Source organism: Protopterus annectens, chromosome 9.part0 (assembly GCF_019279795.1).
Source record: "Protopterus annectens isolate FY-2018-M chromosome 9.part0, PAN1.0, whole genome shotgun sequence".
Classification (NCBI taxonomy): Eukaryota; Metazoa; Chordata; order Ceratodontiformes; family Protopteridae; genus Protopterus; species Protopterus annectens.
In genome coordinates this window covers 19348912-19372575 of record NC_056743.1, presented here as the reverse complement: position 1 = coordinate 19372575, position 23664 = coordinate 19348912, and the positions used below count along the sequence as shown (strand labels likewise).

General features: G+C 43.1%; 1 protein-coding gene across 1 annotated transcript in view; it reads left to right on the top strand.

The window, feature by feature from the left end:
* The window catches only part of CKAP5 (cytoskeleton associated protein 5), a 4315141-nt gene that overhangs the window by 1713210 nt on the left and 2578267 nt on the right, over positions 1–23664 (top strand). Inside the window, exon 11 of the mRNA XM_044084803.1 lies at positions 7459–7626. Coding sequence (XP_043940738.1) covers positions 7459–7626 — 168 coding nt within the window. The remainder of the gene's footprint in view (positions 1–7458; positions 7627–23664) is intronic.

The window sequence follows — 23664 nt, the reverse complement described above, 5'->3', positions numbered from 1 at the left end:
TTTGCAAAACCCTTCACAGGTATGTGTTAATATGGCAGATGGATTTTGAAAGCTGTTGCCACTTGTATTTGAGTAAAATATTGCAGAGAATTGGATAATATTTGAACAAGAGTATGATGATTTTATACAGGCAGCTTATTCCGACAAAGATGCATATACTAGGGTATTGATTTTGCTAAACCTAGCTGGCTCAAAGGCCATAGAAAAAGTGTTGATTTATATATGTGCCAGCAGCATATTGAAGGAGAAGGTGAAAACAGTCATACTGTTGTACAGGCTGAATCGAGGGAAGACCCCGAGTGTTTGAAGCGCAGATCAGAGAGATGTGTAACCCCCAAACATTAGAGAGGTACTTTTACACAAGAGATCAGAAACCAGGGGTAGCATTTGCAATTTATGCAATTGACCTGAGAAACAAAGCCACAATTTGTTTTTGTGGTGGCTTAAAAGATGAGTTGAAGTACAGGCTTGTGTGTGGTATTAATAGTGCTGCAGTGAGAAATATTTTGCTTTTTGATAGTGATTTAATGTTGAACAAAGCTATATTGATTTGTCAAATCCATGAAGTTACAGGAAGGCACGCAAGTATGCTTTGCAAGTATTGAGTATGGTTTTAACAAGCTCTGGATGGCCTAGTGATATGGTTTCTGACTATAGTGCCCTTGGTTCAAACTCTGTTAGGGCTAGTTATTTGGGGTTGGGAGGGTGGCCTAATGGTTAAGGTGTTTGCCTTACAAACACAAGGTGCCAGGGTTGGTCTTTTACAAGGAATAATTGGCTAGGCTTAAAAATGGCTCGCAAGGGCAGTTAGCCTAGTACTAATCTATGAACCTATCTATGGAGCAAATGTAGATAGCATGCAACATGTGGCAAACAGAAGCAGGCCTAAGCACGTGGCAGCCATAACTTCATTTCACACAAATAGTTTTTGAATACTAATTTAGCAAGAGTAGACTGAAAATTTGGCAAAGACACCTTTCTACACAAAGTATCCTATAATTTCTTACAGTAGTCTTAAGTTTTATTTAACTTTAGTTAATCGAGAAAGTACAGCTTAGGAAACCATTTAGTGCTACAGCCTCTGTAAGACTCCAAGTAGTTCATTAAAAGTAGTGTCTTTGCATTTTATGAACATAATATAAGTTGTGCATTTCTGGACAGTTCATATACAGTTCAGTGGTATGATACGAAGGTATCCCATAACATTCCTTGTATGTGCATTTGCAATGCATTCAGACATCAGTTATTTGAATGTTCTCAAGTAGCTGAGCTGTATCTTTGAAGCAGCTGAGTTGAAGTGAAGAAAGCATTCACTACCTTTTCTAGTAGAGAGTAGAGCCCTCATGGTTTGCAGTGTTTTCATAAGACCTCTGTAGCATGGTGGTTGGTGTATCGTAGTTTGACTAATGTGGTCTTGTCCTTGGAGGGTGCCTTTTCATGTCTTAAACTCTCGTCACCATTTAATGGCAGCCTCCACACTGTTTAGTGCCAATGTTTAGAAAGTTTAAATGACATCACATTCACCTACTTGTGTAGTAAGCTTTGTGAATAAATTCTGAAATAAACTACTCTTGCGTTTCTGTATCTGCATGCTGATGTCCTTCAAGGATGCATCTGCAGTCCTTACAAACGGGTAGTCCTGTCGTCAGGCAGCCCTTCGGTCGGCCGGATTCCAAAGTCTGAGTCTGGCTTCGGCTGGTGTCGCACTTCACCCGACGTCATAGCTGCAGTTTTTCGGGTATAAAGGCATCAGCCGACGCCATTTTCCTCCGTCTTTCTTGCTGCGTGGCGCCCGAAGCAGAAGCTGTTCGCAAGTGCCGGTCGGTCAGATCCAGAGATTACTACTACTGAATACTACTTCGAAGACTTATAAAAAGCTAAGTACCCCGTTGGGGACTCTTTCTTGCCTCAGCCGATGTCAGAAAAAGTGAATAACTGTTTAACTTGTGGGAAACAAATACCTCATAAAGATTTCCACTCTTACTGCTTACCTTGTTTAGGCCCAGACCACGACGTAGCAGCTTGTCTAGCCTGTGCTTCTTTTAACCGACGGACGCTTAGACGTCGTTCGGAGTTTGCTGAGCAGTTTTTCGGCTCTGATTTTGCCTATATTATGCCGTCAGATCCTCCAACTATGCAAATTACCAAAAAACGCAAAGAAAAGGACCGACACTCGCGGTCCGCGGTTTCGGCCGAAACCGCGGTTAGGCAAACCGCGAGTGTCTCTGTTTCGGCCGAAACCGAGCAAACGGTTCTTTCTTCAGCCGAAACCATGCCTTCTACCGAGGCCTCTTCTAACCTGGTAGAATCGGCTTCTGAAATCCAACCTTCTGTTGCGGTTTCTCAGGAATTGTCAGACACTATTCCCTTGGATATTTCAACCCCTGCACGTGGAGCTGCTAGGCCTCCTGCAGCCATGTCCATTAAGGCCTTTGCCAGGGCTAAAGCAGCCAAAGCTTCAAAAACGGTGCCTACTAAACCCACCTCTCACAGGCCCAGCACCAGTTCCCATATGCTTTCTTTAGCTGAGGATCTCATTTCCTTAATTTGTGGATCCCAGCCTCATCCAGACAGGACCTCTCTTCCACCTCCAGAGAAGAGACCTAGAGCAGAGCCCCCTGAGCCAGTATCCACAGATGATTCCTCTGATGACTCAGAACATACAGACCCTCCTGAGGCTCCTTATTCCCCTTACGAAGACTCTGATGCAGAAGAGTCCATTCCTTCAGCCTCTCCACCTGAGGAATTTTCCTTTGGGGAAACCTTGCATGCTATGAGGGAGCAATTTCAGTGGCAGGGCCAAGATTTCTCAGACTCCAGAAAAAGGCTTAGAACCTTTCTACATTTGCCACAACATAGGCCTTTAGCTATTCCTCCAGTTCTTTCTGTTGTAGATGATGCATTTAATGATGCTTGCACTGCTCCTGATTCATTACCTCCGGCCCCTGCTAAGCCCGATAGGTTCTACAGGGTCCCGGACACTCATCACCATTTATACAAGGCTCCTTTTGCAGATCCAGAGACTATTTCCCAGGGCCCTAAAGCTGTAGCAACTGCATCTACTAAAAAACCCCTCCCCTCTGAAAGGGAATCCAGGTCCTTAGAGAGATGGGGTAAAAAAGTTTACACCTCTGCTACTTTGACAGCTAGGGCTTTGAACTGCCAATTTCATATGATTCAATATCAAGAGTTTATGCTTGACCAGTTAACTAAAAAGCTGTCCTCTGAAGAATCTTTAGATAAAAAATATGTTCAGGAAATGGTACATAACATACAGCAGGTTAGTAACCATTCTTTAAAATGTGGCTATGATGCACTGGAGGCTTCCTTTAGATCAGCCATGACTGGCACAGTTATCAGGAGACATGCATGGTTGAAAGAGCAGGCATTACCAGACCATGTCAAATCAAAGCTTTTGGATGCACCCATGGACAAAGTCAATTTATTTGGTTCCCCTGCACAGCAGGTACTAAAAGATGGAAGAGAAGGCGAAATCTGTACAAACAGTGAAAGATTTCTTACAGGTTCAACCTCCAAGGTTTAGCAGGAACTGGCCCTCCAAGAATTGGTCCTTTCCGGACTCCTCTAAGACACAGAGAGGCAGGAATAGGCGTTCAAGAGGCAGAAATCAATCCAGGGGTGCCTACAGGGGACGTCAGTGGCAAGGTAACAACCAGCGAGGCACGGACGCAGCCACCACCACTACAACAACACAATCACAGTGACTTGACTGTAGCACCGCCTACCAGGGAACAACTGGAAGCACCCTTAGGCGGAAAGCTAACCTTATTTTCAAAGAACTGGCATTGCATCACAAGGGAAAAATGGATTTTGCAAACTATAGACCAGGGTTACAGGTTCCATTTCCATACTCTACCAGGAAAGAGAGGAATGCCAAACCTACCACCTACTCAAAGGGCAGAAGCTCTAAAGCAAATATCTCAATTATTAAGAATGAGAGCTGTGGAGAAGGTACCATCTATGGAACAAGGAAAGGGATTTTACTCCAGACTCTTCCTGGTACCAAGAAAAGAAAGCAAATGGAGGCCTATTCTCGACCTGTCCGCTTTAAACACATTCCTCATTCCTCATTGTTCCAAAATTCAAAATGCTGACCCTACAGCAGCTTCTTCCCATGCTGGGCAAGGAGTCTTGGCTGGTAACTCTAGATCTCAAGGAGGCATACCTGCACGTCCCCATACGACCAATTTGCAGAAGATACCTCAGATTTCTTGCAGGATCAGAGCATTATCAATTCTCAGCATTGCCCTTTGGCTTATCTACTGCGCCCAGTGTGTTCACGAAATGCCTGGCATCAGTAATTGCTCATTGCAGACTTCAGGGGATCCAAATTTATCCCTACCTGGACGACTGCCTGATACAAGCGGACAACAAAAGCAAGCTAACAGAAGACTTACAAAAAGTCATTTACCTGCTGCAAGCCCTGGGATATACAGTCGATATAAAAAAGTCGAGGCTGATTCCATCCCAAAGAATAACCTTTCTGGGTGCAGAGCTGGACACATCAAAACAAATGGCATTCCTTACTGCAGAAAAGAGAAAGCAACTACCTCTCTATTTCTTGGCATTAACAAAGCAGACCCATCTAACCGCAAGAGAAGTACTGCAAGCCCTAGGCTTCATGGCATCCTGCATAATTCTGGTCCCTCATGCCAGACTGCATATGAGAAAGCTACAGTGGTACCTAAAGAATTTGTGGTCCCAACACAAGCACAGCCTAGAAACCAAAATTCCAATAATCCCATGCCTGAAGCAAGAATTTCTATGGTGGGCTCAGGCCTGTCAATCAAACACAGGATTGCCCTTCTGCAACAGTCAACCAAACCAAACCATCACGACAGATGCCTCAGACCTCGGTTGGGGGGCACACATGCTGGGCAAGTGCATACAAGGCTTATGGACTCAAGACCAGCTGCGCCTGCACATAAATCTAAAGGAAATGCTGGCAGTAAAATTGGCAATCCAGTCATTCAGACCATTTCTCGAAGAAGGTCAGTTGATGATAAGGACAGACAACACCACAGTTGTGGTACATCAACAAACAGGGAGACACACACTCTTACCCCCTATGCCGGCTGGCACTGGACCTATGGGATGTGGCTCTGAGCTACAACATTCAGTTACAAGCAATTTTTGTACCGGGAAAAGAAAACATTCTAGCAGACATCTTAAGCAGAACTACCACAGATGCCCACGAATGGATGCTGCATCCGGACATCTTCAAAGCCATCACAAGAGAATGGGGATTACCACAAATAGACTTATTTGCATCCCCACTCAATCACCAGCTAAAGAAATTCTGCACAAGGACGTACCACCCACTTGCTTGGAAAGTGGACTCCTATCTTTCAGTTGGAAAAACCTGACAGCATCGCATTCCCACCACTTCCTTTGATGCACAAGGTGCTTTTGAAGATCAAAGAGGAACGTCCAAGGATCATTCTGATAGCTCCAGACTGGCCAAGACAACATTGGTACCCATTGCTGAGGAGCATGTCTCAGGAACAAATATGGACACTACCCCTGATCCCATTACTGTTAACACAGAACAACTACAACATCCTGCATCCAAACCTGAAAACTCTGCAACTAACTGCCTGGAACATTACATAAGAGCAATTAACCCAAATTTATCCCAAAGGGTTAAAGACATAATCCTTGAGGCTCAGACCTTCAACAAGAAAGAATTATGCAGCAAAATGGAAAAGGTATCTCATTTGGAGTACTGCAAAGGGAGAAGATGTGGCACTGGTAAACATAGCCAACATCCTGGAGTACTTGGCAGAGCTCTTCCATACAGGCCTGTCCTATTCTTCCATCAAGATACATGCATCAGCTATTTCAGCAGAATACAGCTTGGATCCTCCTGTCTTCTCTCATCCTCTGCTCAGACAGTTTCTGAGAGGAATTAAAAATGTAAAACCTCCCAGGAAACCTCCATTGCCAGCATGGGACTTGAACTTTGTGCTAGAAAAATTGACACTTCCCCCTTTTGAACCAGCAGCAACAGCAGAATTACAATACTTATCCTGGAAAACTGCTTTCCTGCTGGCAATCACCTCAGCAAGAAGGGTCTCTGAACTACAGGCATTAATGGCAGTGCAACCCTTCCTGATCTTCCATCAAGATAGAGTGTCCATGAGAACAAATCCTACTTTTATGCCTAAGGTGGTATCCAGAGTGTCTTTAAATCAGGCTATCCACCTACCTACATTTTTCCCCAACCCACAGAACAAGGGAGAAAGACTGTTGCATTCCTTGGATGTACATAGACAATTACGCTACTACCTGGACAGGACAAAGTCCAATAGAAAAACTGATCAGCTTCTGGTAGCATATGCAACAGGAAAAGAAGGAAAACCAATTTCAAAACAGACAATCTCCAAATAGATAGGAAATTGCATTCGATTTTGTTACTCCTACCATGGAAAGAAAACTCCAGAGAACATCAGGCCTCACTCCACAAGGGCTACAGCCACTACCACAGCTTTCTTACGAGGAGTGGCTACCAAGGACATTATAGAGGCTGCTACTTGGACCTCCGTGCATACATTTGCCAAGCATTACAATTTGCCTTTATACTCTAGATCCCGAGCAGGTTTTGCCACTGCTGTTTTGCAAGGGATCCTAACTACACCATAATCTCTCCTTTTTTCCTCCTCCCCTAGTTTAGCTATGGTATTCTACCCATTTGTAAGGACTGCAGATGCATCCTTGAAGGACATAGTACAGTTTTGTACCTACCATAAATGTAGATGTCCGATAGGAATGCATCTGCAGTCAGGATTACCCACCCACCTTCCCCTCTGTGGTACTCCTAGGGTATTTGCCATCCTTCAGCTAGCTTGGGGGGGATCTATTATGGTGTATTTGTTTGTATATATGTACATACATGCTTATTTTATGTGTTTGCTCTCTACTATTTGGAAACATTGACATTTATCCAAATTTAGCCATCCAAGAGGGCAACTGGCATCTGGGGCAAGAAACACTGAGGAAAATGGCGTCGGCTGATGCCTTTATACCCGAAAAACTGCAGCTATGACGTCGGGTGAAGTGCGACACCAGCCGAAGCCAGACCCAGACTTTGGAATCCGGCCGACCGAAGGGCTGCCTGACGACAGGACTACCCGTTTGTAAGGACTGCAGATGCATTCCTATCGGACATCTACATTTATGGTAGGTACAAAACTGTACTTTTCTCTCTCTACAGTAATGTCTGCCTTGATGTATCATTTTCAGGGCATTTTTACCAGGTGGTGAACCTTGTGGCATAGCATCTGCTGATACTATTATCCTGCTTTATTGAATGCTTTATAATTCCATCCACGCCACGTGCTGCATACAGTTTTGGGACAGTAGTTCATAGATGTTCTGATTGTGTAACTTTCTGAATTTGTTTGCTTTCTTGCCTGATTTTAAAATTTACTTCATTAGATTAAAGAATGCTCTGAAAAGGTAGAGCTGGCGCATGGAAAGAAGGGAGCATCAGCTGAGAAGAAAGAAGTTAAAACAGATGCTGCGAAGTCTGGCTCTGCTGTTGCATTGGAGAAAGATAAAGAAGCCGCCAAACCTGCTCCTCCCAAAAAGGCACCTGTTACCAAGGTATTCTGTTTTTATCATTTTTGAGAGCTAAATTGTTTTCCTGTGAAGCATGAGAACTGCCTTTTTGGGGTGGGGGGGAGTTACAGTACAATATTTTGTCTTCATGAGTTATTCTAGACTGTGTAGTTTTCATACTTTCGGTATTCATATTTCCTCTCTTAAGTTCATGAAATTCACTTCAGTTTGCTTTCTTTTGTCTTTGGAAAGGAACATTTTAATCCTTTCTTTTCACACCAGGTTGCCACTAAATGCTGTGGTGAAGGTTGCTGTATTTGCCTGCTTCAGGAGTAGGTTTTTCTCTCAAATCCTTCAACATGTAGTTGAGTTTTGTTTTGCTTGGTATGTGACCTATCCATGTAGCACTGCTTGGTTTCTTAATTTGAAGTTTTTTCAGAATGTATGTGTTTTCTTGTGTGCATTCCAAAAGTTCAGGATATACCTGCATTCAAGCTTTGCCTTTCAAGGAATGCCAACTTGCACAGTGATTTTTATATTGATCAGACATGAGCTTCTGTTTCTTTGTGTCTCTTAGAATTAACTTATTGCTGTACCAGTATTATTGGAAAACATGCAACTTTTAGACTAAAGAAGGGTTGAACTGTGATTATCGTCATGAGATTTCTGTGAGCTACTGAGGATCTAACTGCACATCTTGATACAGTGCTTGGTCTTTGAGTCTTGAATTGATTGAGATTTTCCCTGGCATAACTGTAGAGCTGAGACCTCAGCTGAGTGTCCAAGACAAGTTCACCTCGGCTCTCTGCGAAACCAGTGCTTCATTTCCCTGCTGCAAGCAGCTGGCACACGCTGAGATTTGATTTTTCACATTCACCCACCCCACCCGGGAAAGGCTGGCAAAGATTTGTTAGCTCTGCCCCCTTCTCCTCAGACTGTAATGTAGTTACATTCCAGCAGACACTCCAGAGCCAGCTACTCTAAGGCTCTTGCACGGGTACCTAATTATACTGATTGAAAGTAGTATTAATATAAATAGTAGTCTGACCAACAGCAACACTTTCAGGAGTGGCCAGAGTTGTCACCAAAAAATATATGTATGAAAGTTCTCTCTGATATAAAAATATTCTGTTAAGGTCCAGCCACAATGAAAAGTTTAAATATATTTAAAAATAAAAACATGAAAATACTAAATATCTGTTTATAGTAAACACTGGAGTTTCACACTCTGGAAATATTAAAATAGAATAGATCAACACAGATGCAGAAAAACAGTACTTAACTAATCTCACTCTTTTTTTTCTGACTGATCTACAAATTACTCTTCCTTGGTTCACTTACTAGAGCAAGGCAAAATGAAGTAGGTGAGGGGGTCGTCCTTGTTAGGTTCCAAAAACAGACTGCAGTAATGAGACTTCAGTTTCATCTAGTATTGAACCTAAGTTTTATCCTAGATTACAGAACGATGTCACATCTGGTCATCTGACCTCTGGTTCCCATCCTACACCCAGTGCTAGAAACTGTTAGTATTTAGCACGTGTGTCAATAACAGTTTTGCTCAGATCTGTTGCACCTTTTAGAAGTCATAAAAGTTTTCAAACCTCCACCCTTCCAGAGTAGCAATTAATTCACTTCAAAGATAATACAGAAAGCTTCTGAGTATGGACTTTGTCTCTGGCTGCACTGAGAACTGTAAGATAAAATCTTTGTGGCCTAAGCCAGGTAATTTAATTCCGAACTGCTTTCAGAGTTAGGTGAATTGAGATTAACTTCTCTTGCAGTATTCTGTGTTAAAATGTATACATTTAAACATTTACGATATTGCATGTATATTTTATTGCTGTCTGGCAGGGCACACTGGTATATTTTTAACACCAGCAGCTTAAAAAATACATTTGTCAACACAAACATCTGTACAAATCATTTTGATATACAAATGACATGATTCTTAAAAACATTCCAGCTCACTATGCTGTTGTATGTTGCCCGCCCACTGCCCTAATTCTGCTGGCGTAGCTGTTAATACCTCATATCGTCGCACTAATTGTTAATAGGTTCATGGGTAGGTACTAGGCTATCAGCCCTAGGGCTTACAGAAGCCTAGCTAAAAAGGTACCCTAGCTTTCGCCACCCAAGAAAATTATTTTCCTGTGCCCCTGTCGAGCAGAGCCACAGAGGTGATCCCTGGGGTGAATTTCCTGTTTCGCTTCCAATCATCAAGATTTTTCTTTACGTGCTAATTGAGGAGCTTTGTTTGATATAGATAGGTAGTCTGCTCCAGAGTATGGGAAGTCTATGGGACAGAAATCTATCCTCCAGCATGTTCTGTTTATTGTGGTGACAAGGTTTAGGTCCCTAGAGTGTGTAGCTCGGAGGAATTGGGATTTCTTTAAGTGGAGCATGTCCAGCAGCTCTGGGTTTGACATTGCTTTGTATGTTAGGCAGAGTTCGCCTCCAAGTAGGTGATATACAATGGAGTAAAGCTGGATTTTTTTGTGACTGTTTGCGTAGTGCATCTGTTTGAGGCTACTAATCCTCTTTGTGAGGTATTTCTGTGGCCTTTCCAGTTGTTGATGTCTTGTGAGGTACATATCAAAAGGGGTGTTGTACTCTATAATGGGTCTGATGAGTAGAAGGGAACAATAACCTTTTTTTCCTGGATGAGAAACCTTTTGTGATGAGGTGTACCACGTAGAAGGATTTCCTGACTACTGTGCCGATGGGATTATCAAAGGTGAGACAACTGTCCACCTGTGTCCCAAGGTTTCATCACACTTTTGGTGTTAAGTAGACTACCACCTATGTGGTAGCTCATGGGTACAGAGTTTTTACCAAAGGGGATGACAATGCACTTTATGACATTGAGCTTGAGGCCATGGCTTTGACACCAGGCATCTGTATCATAATTCTGGTTGCTTTTTTTCCCCCAAGATGACTTGGATATTTGTCTGCTGGAAGGATAGCAAAGATAGGCTATATCTGAGTGATAGTTTGGCTGCAAAGGTATATTATTTGTGGGTAATTTACTTTTAATGTTAATAGTATATGTAGCAGTCATTGATGCAACTTCTTCTACCTCTCCTTAATAATACCTTTGACTACATATTGTACAAATGTGCTTTACAATCAAACTTTCAGTCTACTTCATGATTATTTTTTTAAATACTGCTAAAAATGTCACTTAAATAGGCGCACATACATTAACAATGCCAAAAACACGTCCTTTGGGGAAAAACCCAGTTCCCATGAATTACCGCATTGATGGTAGTCCACTGAACACAGAAGGCATTGAGATCTGGAACACAGGTTGACAGCAACCTCTCTTTTGATCACCACATTGTTACTGTGATCAGCAAGTCTTGTGTGGCACATCTCATTACTAAGGGATTTGCATCCAGGAAGAAAGAGATAATTTTCTCCCTCTACTCTTCTCTTATTAGGCCAATCATAGAGTACAATGCCCCATTTGGCATGTACCTCACTAGACACCTGCAACAACTAGAGAGCCCGCCAAAGTGCCTCACAAAGAGGATCTTAAGTCTTAAACACTTGTCCTATATGGACAGACTCAAAAAAACTCACCGTCTCATATCACCTACTTAGAGGCGATCTCTGCTTGACTTACAAAGCCATGTTTGACCCAGCTCTGTTAGAAATGCTACATCTAAAAAAAAATCTCAATCCCTTCGCTCAACACGCTCTGGAGACCTCAACCTCATTACCACACTTGATAGAACCTGCTTGAGGAACAGGTTCATAACCCAAGGACGGCCCATGCTATTGAACAGACTTCCCATACATGTCAAGCAGAACACCTCAGTGACCCTCTTCAAGAATAATCTTGAGTGGATGGGAAACAGAAAATTCACCCCGGTGATAACTCCAGTGACTCTACTCGACAGAGACACTGGGAACTAAGGGGTGGCACTGTGCCAGGGTAATCCTATGGCTAGGCTAGTAAAGGCCCCAGGGCCATTAGCCTAGTACATACCTATGAACCGAAAAAATATTTTCCATTTACATACCCTGTACAATACCTGTTTATTTAACTGTCTTTCAGCGTAACATTAATGACATAAATCAGTTGTCCTGAGCATTAGTCTGTATGTGGTGTTCTCACAAATTCCATTTATTTGTAAGTAATTTGCTCCTTCCATTTTTTAAAGAGCATTCTTCCAGTTCTTCTCTCTCACAATATTCAGTACTTCAAGTAAAGTTGGTTTACATGTTGATTGTATTTGCTAGTGAGTTTTTTTGCAACCAGCAGAATTAAGCTGTAGGCATTATGTCTAGGCAATTCAGATCATGTGCCTCAGCTAAAAAGAATAATTTCTTTAATTTTGTTTCCCCTTCATTTTTAACAGAGTACTCAAGTAGTTTTTTTTTAATCTGCCAACTTAATACACTACCTAAGACTATTCCTGTTTACCTCTTACTTTCCTACATCACACCTCCCAACTTTTGCTAGCTACTGGATGAAATATTCTTTGAAATCTGCTAGGGATAAAAAAAAATGCCTATGCAAACATTTCCAAGCAAAATCCCCAAACCTTCTGGACTTGGTTACATAGGTTCATAGGTTCATAGGTTAGTACTAGGCTAACTGCTCTTGCGAGCCATTTTAAGCCTAGCCAGTTATCTCCTGTGAGATTCAAACCCTGTATCTTGTGTTTGTAAGGCAAACACCTTAACCATTAGGCCACCCTCCCAACTTGGGAGGCATGTGTGTGTCCTGTGGTTTCCTTGTAAATTGCTCATCCATTCTCTCATCCTTAACCTTTGTAAACTTCTCTGACAGATTCTTATAGTTATGGTGCAGTAGTTTACATGCCCCAGTAAGTATCTCACTTTCAACAGCAGCTTCTGTTCTAGATTTGACCAGGTGTTTTTGGTTTTGCTTACGTCTTCCTTATTCCTTTTTTTTGCCATACACTAATATCAATTCTTGATGAGGAAGGCAGTGTCTAATTGCAGTCCAGACTTCTTGGTTTCATCCCTCTAGTTATTTGCTTCAGGTACATTGGTTCCTTTGCCAGTTTTCTTCAGTGAAGTCCACCCCCCTCTTGCCTCTTTTATGTAACCCTATTGGCAAAATCATCTTCCTTTCTCAATTTGTGTTTGCTTCGTTCTTTTGATACTTTCTACATCTTTATGAATGTAGTGTTCTGTATGGTTGTTATCCTTAAGGATCTGCTTCCAAAAATCCTACTCTGCTTGTTTCTTGAACCCCTTCCCCCACTTCATTTTATCATAATCTCTTTCCACTTTGAATTATAACCTTCTGCTTGTTTTTGTGTATATGAACCTTAACTGTATAGCTCTAAAATATCTTAAAATCAGGTAATTCTAAACCACCTTGTTCTATTAGGAGGATCAGTTTGCACTACTTGAATGTTGTCCGCCTTCTCTCCTAGATACCTTCCTTCAACTTTGTATTGATAATTCACAACTTCTGCTGTTAAATATATGCTTAATCTGTGTATAAAACTAAAGGGATTAAAATGTTTTAACTGCTTTTATCTTGCTATCCATAAATAGGAGCTTCCAGTTTCATTTTTTGTGTAGTAGTTTCCCACATCCTTGACTGAAGCCTTCTTAATCCATGCTCCTAAACACTTGATCTTGTGTCCTAATAAATATGGGCATTGCTGAACCTGGTCATGACTGGATATATAATTTCCAACTATAGCTGTAGTTTTGTCTTCAATTTTATATCCTGAGAAAACATTGAAACATGCTGGTGTCCTATTTATCTGTTGCAGTATTCTTTACATGAGGGAATTGCCTGCCCAGATGACACTGACAGTTTACCAAAGTCTTTTACTTCTGAAAGGGGTGTGGTACAGCTCACATAGGCAGCTATCAGACTTAGGCCTTAAGAGAAATATAAGTGCACCATCCTCAGAACTTGATTGCTACCAGTCAGATCACCAGTCTCCGACGTGTTTCTGCTGCCAGAATAGAGTATTTCTTCTAAAAGATAAGTGCCCTGTTGGGGAACCTTTTTGTGTCTTTTGCTGCTGAATTCCTTCTCCCTTGAGTTAATGTCTTCCAAGAAAAGGCAGTGTGATTGTGGAAGACAGTCCACACAAAGATGGTAACTCCCAATGCCTTTTTTGTCTTGGGCCTAACCATGACCATAAGAACTGTTCTGTCTGCTAGTAATTTGTCCCCAAGCTATTCAGAGCAGGCTTTCCTCTCTCACAGTTTAGAGAACCAACGCTAAAAATCCTTACCAAAATGGAGGGTTCCTTTGCCAGACGACCAAGCCGTCCATGACAGAGAAGGTCAAAAGTCCTAGACCTGAAGCTTCAGCTGTGCCGCTTTCCATGGATGTCTCTCCAGAGGTGCATGGTATCCCGGAGACGTGTTTAGCTCCAGATCTGGATTCTCGGGGTGAGCCAGTGCAGGCCACCTTACGCCTGAATGATAGCACGTCCAGAAAGGCCTCGCAAGTATCTGGTACAGATGTCCAGGGGCAGCCTAGATTCATTCCATCATAAGACCCTAGCGGAATCATTTAAATCCTTGGGGTGAAAGAGGTTTGGACATACTGGAATGCAGGCCTATGCTCAAACTCCCAACATTACATTGGATCGATGTGCCTGCTTAAAAAAATAAATAAATACTAAGCATTTCTCCCCCCTGAAAGAGTGGCAACATTTTGTCCATGGATTATTGAAGGCCTTCATGTCTTTCAGGCCTTCTGTTGTGTCCCCTACTCCTTCCTTATCCTGGCCTACATCATCTCATAGGGTCAGACAAACTGATTCGGAGGAAGAACTTAACTCTGAGGACGACAGTAACTTCACAAATGTCTTCACCATTAGACTATGCCTCCCCTGAGGAAGAATCTAATGGAACAGACTTCCCTTTGGAGGAAATCTCCTTTGGCGAAACCCTTATAAAAATGAGACCACTAAGTGAGACAGTTCTCAAATGTCTGATCAGAAGAGGTAGTAAGACCTACTGCAGGTGGAACCCCCAGCCCTTCTTCTATCCCACTGGTTATCCCTGCCTTTTTGGATGCCTTTGCCTCCACTTCCCAACACGCAGACTCCCAGCCTCTGGCTCCTAAAAAAGCCAGGGAGATACCATCAAGTTCCTCAAGATTGCAACTTACTCTTTAAAGGCCACTGTTGCTGACCTCTCAGTCATTTCTGTGGCCTCAAACAAAGCTTCGAGGTCCCTTCCTTCTGCATCTCTCCTTTCCGCAGACAGCAGATAACTAGAAAGATTGGGGAAAAAAGTGGACACTTCAACTACCTAGCCATTAGGGCTTTGAATTTTCAAACCCATATGAACAAGTATTCCCTGGAACTTGTCACAGCTATCAAAACTTGTTTCTGATGTACTTGACTCGGAAAACAAGGATGTTCTGTAGTCCTATTTCACCCCTATTCTTACATATGGGTTCGGAGCCGATCCTTGGTTCTGACTCTGCCTATTACAAAGCTCAGTCTCTTAGTTGGCTCGTGGCTAGGTAGGTATCCCATAGTGCAGTAGTACAATTCCCAGATCTCGTTTGCCATGTCTACGAGTTCAGAAGTGCTTCTTGCTTGGCTGTGGCTAAGTTAAAACTTTTTTGTCATTATTATTCACTTTACTGACTCTGTAGTTAGTTATCTTAATATTAGAAGTTAGTTATCTTATAGATAGTGTTTAGAAGTGTTTTTTGCCTTAATTAATTTTGTTGAGAACTTGTTGGCCCTTGCTGTTCTCAGTTTGGTGTCATGTATGCTAATTTATATTACCTTTGATATTACATAGGTCCGCGTTTGTGTTAGGACCTTGTTTTTCTTGCTTTCTCATACATATATATGTATATATATATATATATATATATATATATATATATATATATATATATATATATGTATGTATATATATATATATATATATATATATATATATATATATATATATATATATATATATATATGTATGTATACATATATAGATATATATACACACACACATATTTATATGTTGTGTACAGTGTTTTTTAGTTTTTTGATACAGGTTATTTGTAGGTCCACATTTGTTTTAGGGACTTGTTTTCTAATTTTAGAGATTCAAAGTTTGCGTGCACTGTTTGTTTGTACTTTGCCTGCTACTGAAGTTTCTGGTCATTCTCTGACTTAGCTTATCCAGCTAGGTCCGTTTAAGTTAGAGGACCTAGTCCTCTGCTATTTTTCATATTTTCTAACGGGGCTAGGCCCGGTTAAGTTAGAGGACCTTGTTTTTCCTGGTTGATATAGCTCTGTTAAACATGTCTAAAGAGTCCAAAGACCACAAACCTTTGGGTTTCAAAAAATGCATAAAGTGCTCCCAGAAGATGTCAGTTACGGATGACCACAGTAATTGTGTTTGTCTCGGAGGCATTCACTTGTAGTAAACTTGTTTATTCTGCCATTCCTTTAGCTTCAGAATTCTCCAGGAGGGAAGAACAAGTCAATTTTGAAAGGTCTCCTCAAGCCTTCCTTTGAGGAAGACTTAGCAAGCTCTTTTTCCTCATCTAAGTCCCATTCATCCAAAAAAGAAAAGCTCAAGTCTGCCAAGAGGCATTCTCCGGCGCCGACTAGTGTATCAGAACCTCCTCAGAAACAATCAAAACTTGATAAAACTTCTACCTCCTCATCTCCACTGTCCTCGGAGCCAGTCAAGGTTGTCTATGTTGACACTGCAGTGTCTGCCCCAAATCTTTCGGAGCTGACTGAAAAATTGCATCGGAGCCGGTCTAGAGATCATTTGCCGGTCTCCCCAACCTTAAGATCTTCAATTTTACAGAGATCCAGATCGCCTACCCTGTCATCCAGATCCTCCAAGAACCTGTCAGAAGATGATGTGGAGAAGTGTAGTGCTTAGACTCGTGAAGTCTTCTGCTTTGCCCAAATTGTTGTTTGCTCCCACCCAGTTGGTTCCAGAGCCACCTGAGGTCCATCCTCCCTCTTGTGGTTCTGCCTCCGAGCAGAGTCAGGCGTTTGGAGCCGGTGTTCTCGGTGCCACTTGTTGTGGAACCCTCTGTTCTTCGTGTTTCACTGTTGCAATCATTACATTTGGGTTATCTGCTGGCAGGTTGCCCTCAGTCAGCCTGAATAACAAAGTCTTGGGTCCTGCATCGGTTGCGGTCTCTTCTTCCATGACGTCAGGGGTATAAAACATGCTGCTGATGCCATTTTATTCAGTCTTTCTTGCCACGCGGTGCCTGAAGCAGAAGCAGTTCACAAGTGCCGCTCGGCAGTCTCCTGAAATTTTTGCATTCGAGTTTCAGAACCGAAGTCTTCAAACTAAAGCGAAGTACCCCGTTGGGGAAACTTTTTCTTGCTCCTTACCGATGTCAGTAAAAGTTAATTGCATTAATTGTGGGAAGCAAATACCTCGTAAGGATTTTCATTTGTACTGTATTCCTTGCCTAGGCCCAGATCATAACATGCCTTGCTGTTGGTTTTGTGCTAGATTTAACCAGCGCACTATTAAGCGTCGGTATATTTTTGCTTATAAATATTTTGGATCAAGATTTAATTATCCTGAAATGTCATCTGTTAGCAGTCTGACTACCGGAGTTCACAAAGAACACACAAAAAAAGAGAGAGACAGACCGTCGAGGTCCAAAACCGACGAAGCTTCTCCTAGGCCAGTCGCTTTCGCAGCCCCTGATACCCACTACTTTTGAATCGCAGGCTTCTACCGAGACCCATTCGGAGTCCGGTATGCTGCGAGATTCTCAGAGTATTGAACCCGTGGATGTCTCTCCCCTGTATGTGTTCGGAGCCGCTGAGCAGGCACCGGCTTCTGAGGGTGTTTTCAGGCCTCAACATTTTTATATTAAACCGCCAGCCTCAAAAACATCTGTCTAAAAAACCGATGCATGAGCCACGTGCTCAGACCCCTATGCCTAAAAAAACAGAGTTATCAAAATGTTTGAGGACTTAATTACATTGATCAGGGGTTTCACCCCCCCCCCCTCCTTTTCTTCTGATTCCTCTTCTGATCAGGAATTTTCTATTCCACCCTATGAGGATTCTGATGTAGTGGAATCCATCCCATCTGCATCTCCTCCTGAGGATTACTCTTTTAGAGAGCCTTTACATACTTTAAGGGAACATTTTCACTGGGAGAGTCAGGACTTCTCTGAATCAAAAAAGAGGCTTAGGGATTTCCTTCTTCCTCAGCATAGGTGTTTGGCAATACCTCCTATATTAGACATTGTTGATGTATTTTTAGAATCAATCATGGCTCCTGATTCCCTACCTCCGGCTCCTAGTAAGCCAGACAGATATTACAGGGTTCCTGACTCCCACAAATTTCTATTCAAAAATCCTGCTGCTGATCCTGAGACTATTTCACAGGGTCCCAAGGGTGTAAAGGCCTCTACAGTCAAAAATCCTACCCCCTCTGAGATGCCAGGGCGCTGGATAGATGGGGAAAGAAGGTTTATACGTCTGCAACCTTGGCAGTCAGGGCCTTAAACTGCCAGTTTCATATGCTTAAATATCAACAGCATATTATGGGCTTACTGAAACAGAAAATGATGTTGATTTCTGATAGTTTGGAAAATAGAGTTATAGGAATTATTGCATTCAGCAGAACAGGTTGGAAAGCATACTTTGCAATGGGGTTTTGATTCCTTGGGGGCCTCTTGCAGGGCTGTAGTTACTGGATCTTTGATTAGAAGGCATGCCTGGCTCAAGGAGCAAAGTCTGCCTGATCATTGTTTGTGTCTTTCGGCTTTTCCCGGTTAGGGGTCGCCACAGCGGAACTCCGGTCCGCTAATGATTGGCAGTAGATTTTTACGTGCTGTCTTGCCAGGCCTAACGCACAACCTTCACCGAAGGAACGCCCATTCATGCATGTCGCCACACAGAAGACGCTCTAACTGAGAATCGAACGGACGTCTGTGAGGCGACAATGCTACTGCAGCACCACCACCGCAGCATAAAATCTGCCTGATCATGTTAAAGCTAAATTGTTGGATGCCCCCTTGCAGCATGACAGTCTGTTTGGTAATAAGGCAGAAGAGGTTTTAAAAAAAAATGGAGTACAAAGCTAAATATGTGCAAGCTGTAAAATATTTCTTGCAAGTGCAGCCATCCAGATTCAGTAGGCACTGGCCTACTAAAAATTGGTCCTTTCCTGTGTCCAACAGAGCCACTCAAGGCAAATCCAGGTGCTCAAAAGGCTCCAGATACCAATCACAGGGTTTTTACAGGTCAAAGCAATGGGGTGCCTCCACCTCCAAATCTGGAGGAAACAAAGCACAACCCTACAGTAAGCAGTCTCAATGAGTTTCCTCTACCATCACCAAGCACTTATTTTTTGGCAGCCCCCTTGGGGGGAAAAGTAGCACTTCATGCTCAAAATTGACAGTTAATTACCCAGGACAAGTGGGTATTAAACAGTGTCCCAGGCGTACAGATTTCATTTCCATACTTTGCCAATTCCAAACGGATGGCCAGATCTGCCACAAAATCAGTGGGCAGCGGCTCAGAAACAAGTTATGTCCTTCATGGATATGGGGGCTAGTCAGCCAGTACCAGAAAAGGAAAAAGGGACAAGGTTTTTATTCGAGTTTTCCTGGTACCCAGAAAAGACGATTCTTGGCGTCCAATACTGGAATTATCGATTTTGAACGTTCCTGGACATTCCAAAATTCAAAATGCTGACTTTACAACAGCTACTGCCTATGCTGGGCAGGAACGCTTGGTTAGTGACTCTAGACTTGAGGCATACTTGCATATCCCAATAAGAGAATCATGCAGAAGATACCTCTGCTTCAAGGCAGAATTTTTTGCATTACCAATTCTCTGCACTGCCGTTTAGCTTATCTACTGCACCCAGGGTCTTTACAAAGTGCTTGGCACCAGTAATTGCATTCTGCAGACAAAGCAGCATTCAAATTTATCCTTATCTGGAAGACTGTCTCATTTAAGCAGAGGACAAGGACACTCTCCTTCAACATCTGGCATTTGTAAAAAGGCTTCTAACTTGCCTAGGGTACACCATAAATGAAAATAAATCCCAGCTGGTACCCTCTCAAATAATTACATTCCTGGGTGCAAGCTTGAATACAACTGCCCAGATGGCTTACCTTATGCCAGAGAAACAAAGGCAACTGACAACACACTTCAAACAAATGGCAACACAAATTCTGCAGGCTTTGGGCGCATTCTATTAATTCCATATGCGAGACTGCATATGAGGAAACTTCAATGGTACCTAAAAAGTTTATGGAGTCAACATTCACAGTCTGGAAACAATGCTTCCTCTTATTCCCTGCCTACAACAGGAGTTTCTTTGGTGGGCAGAGACATGTCACCAGAACATGGGACGGTCTTTCAATCTACCCCCTGCCAACCAAACTCTAACTACAGACGCATCAGACTATGCTTGGGGGGGGCCCAGCTGGCGGGGAGATGCATTCAGGGCAAATGGAGCCCAAAACAAATGCATCTGCATATCAACCAGAAAGAGATGCTAGCTGTTCAGAATGCTCTGACAGCCTTCAAGGACTTACTTCATCCAGGACAACTACTGATGAAGACTGACAACACCACAGTTGTGGTACATAAACAAGCAGGGGGTACACATTCCTACCTCCTTTGCAGACTAGCCATGGCATTGTGGAACACAGCTTTGACTTACCAAATACATCTTCAAGCTGAATTCCTGCCAGGAAAACAAAATACTCTGGCTGACGACCTAAGCAGAAATCTTATGGACCCACACGAATGGAAACTGGATCCACAAATTTTCAGCATGTTGACACACTTTTTGGGAGAGACAAATAGATCTATGTCTGGGCTCCCCAATTTCTATCAGTTGGACAAATTCTGCAGAAGAACTCATCGCAAAAAAGCATGGAAAGTGGAAGCTCTATCAGTCTATGCCTTTCCCTCTATGCCTCTTCTCTCCAAGGTCTTACTCAGTCAGACAGGAAAAAACAAAAATGATTCTTCTTGCTCTGGACTGGCCTCTCCAGCACTGGTACCCACTTATAAGGAATATGTCTCAACTTCCTCCTTGGTACTTGCCTCAAATACCTCATCTACTGTCTCAGCAGAACAATCAAATTCTGCACACTTCGCTCCAAACTCTGAATCTTGCAGCGTGGCTGATCATTTATTCAAACACCATCTCTCAGTAATTCTGTTTTGGATGTCATTTTGGAAGCCAGAAGGCCTAGTACTAGAAAATCTTATGCTGATAAATGGAAGCGATTCTGTGTTTGGAACCAAGCACAAGGAACAGAAACAGCAAAGCCCAATATTCCTCACATTTCAGTATTTGACTGAGATGCTTGAAAAGGGCCTGTCTCTTTCTTCAATAAAAATCCATGCCTCTGCCATTTCGGCTCATTACAACACAGAGCCTCCCCTCTTTTCTCACCCTCTGCTTAAAAAGTGTCTTAGAGGGGCCAAAAATGTAAGGCCTCCCAGAAGATCACCAACTCCTGCATGGGACCTCAATTTTGTGCTGGAAAAACTCACCCTGCCTCCTTTTGAACCAGCAGCTACTGTGGAAAACAGCTTTTTTCTTGGCAGTCACTTCAGCAAGAAGACTTTCAGAACTGCAGGCTCTCATGGCTGTGGAGCCTTTTATTACATTTTACCTGGACAGGGTGTCCCTCAGGACCAATCCTCCTTTCATGCCTAAGGTGGTATCCAGTGTAGCTCTTAACCAGACCATTCACCTGCCAACATTTTACCCAAATCTGCAGAACAAGGTGGAGTGGATTCTGCATTCATTGGATGCACACAGACAACTAAGATTCTAATTAAACAGGACCAAATCTCAAAGAAAGTCTGACCAACTACTGGTAGCATTTGCTGCAGGGTCAGAGGGGAAGGCTGTATCAAAGCAGACTATTTCTAAGTGGTTAAGTCACTGCATTCGTTTCTGCTACTTGCACCATGGTAAACCTGTGCCCAAGGGGATCAGGTCACATTCCACCAGGGCTGCCTCTACCTCAGCAGCTTTTCTCAGAGGGGTTCCAACCAAAGACATTCTAGAGGTTGGTACTTGGAGCTCTGTTCATACCTTCACAAAGCATTATCGTTTGCCTCTCTTCTCCAAATCCAGGGCAGGCTTTGCCACTGCAGTTCTGCAGGGCCTTATAGCCGCTCCTAATGCTGTTTAGTTCCATCCTCCCATCCATAGCTTTGGGGTTCTACCCAAATGGTAATGACTGCAACAGTGAAACGTGAAGAACATAGAGTTGTGTACACTTACCATAAATGTAGATTTTCGAGTGTATTCTGTCTGGATTACCCATCCGCCATCCCCCTTTTCTATACCTTTTCTTTCCTTCACTATATACTAAAGCCTTTGTGGTGTATTTGCTTTAAGATGAAGGTAAAGTTTTTGTCACTAAAAGTGCATTTACATGTATTTCTGTTTATTTATGTGTGTGTGGTATGTGTGTGTGTATATATATATATATATATATATATATATCTATCTACTCCCCATTTGGGGTGCACCAGACATCTGGGGCAAGAAAAACTGAATAAAATGGCATCGGCTGCATGTTTTATACACTTGATGACCCTGACGTCATGGAAGAGGAGACAGCAACCGACGCAGGACCCAAGACTTTGTTTTTCAGGCCGACTGAGGGCAACCTGCCAGCAGATTACCCAAATGTAATGATTGCAACAGTGAATACACTCTGACATCTACATTTATAGTAAGTGTACACAACTGTACTGTTCCAGCTCCCCTCGTGGCTGTCTTGGATCCGGGTTCCGCTCTGACTCCTTCGGCGCCGTCCATGGTGTCTAGGATCTGAAGCTCACTGGTCTGCCCCCACAGGGACACTGGGACCTGAACCTCTTCGGTTCCTAGTCTCCCTCTCGGTGTGTCTGCTAGGGTGAGCTCGGACCCTACATCCATCTCGGAACCGGTCCCTCTGGAGCAGAGGGCTGCCTCCGTGCTCTTGGAGCTAGGGCTTTCTCCAGAGCTAGAGAGATCTGCTTTCGAGATGAGGAGGAAGGAGCATGCTGTCTCGCTCATCAGCTCCACACAAATGGTACTGACACTCTTCCCCCTCAAGCACCGTCCTCTGTCTCGGCACCTTCTCTCTCTCTCTCTCTCTCTCTCTCTCTCAACAGCAGAGACCCGCAGCCTCAGGAGCCCCCATTGGGTGACTCTGTCTTCCGACACCTCCCCAGGGTACCCTTCTGAGGAGCCCCCTTGGAAAAGGACATGCAAGAGGAAGCATGTTGACTCCCCAGTTGAGTCCATCACTTCAGACACTGACCTCGAGGAGTCAGAAGGGTCCCTTAAGTCATCCTACTTCTCCTTTGTAGACATCTCCGGGAACCTAAAGCAGAGAGGCGGCTGGCCCACTGTCACCCCTTCTGATGAGGAGTTAGTGTACCTGAAGGCTTTCGGGTCTCAACCTTCAGCCTCTTAGATGTCTCCACCTTTCGATTAACTCTTAGAACTGGTTAGTGGAAAGGTATGGGAGACTCGATGCCATGGAGTCAGTCCCCAGAAGACCCAATAAATTTCTCTCTGCCCCAGAAGAGAGTTTTTGTCCACGGGCGTGCCTGTAGATGCCATGGTGGTGGCAGTGGCCACTAAGGAGGAACTAGTGGAGACTTCATCTGTCCATCCGCTGAATAAGGAGTCTCGAACAATGGATAGATACGGGATCCTTTTCTTCAGCGGCTTTTACCCTCAGATCACTGAACTCTCATGCCTAGAAAAATGTGGTGAGAGAGAGCTCTCCTCAAGGAGTTGAGATGCTCTTCAAGGTACATCTACTGAAAGAATCTCTGAGGTGTCTGCTCAGTTGTCCACCTTAAATTCCATCGTGAACTCTTCCTTGAGACTGATCTCCTATGCAGCCGACTGAGCGAGCAGGGCAGCGGGTTCAGGAGTTTCCGTTTGAAGAATTTCCTGGATGTGCTTATGTAATTTTGCGGAGCCTTTACCTCCTCTTTGCTTAGAGATATCACACCTTTGACAGTTCTTCATTGTTTAGACCTAAGGTAAATGATACACTCACCAGGTGGGAAAAAGAAGGAACAACTCTGTCTGCCGTGGGAGTACATTTTACCGTTCCCTCTAGACCAT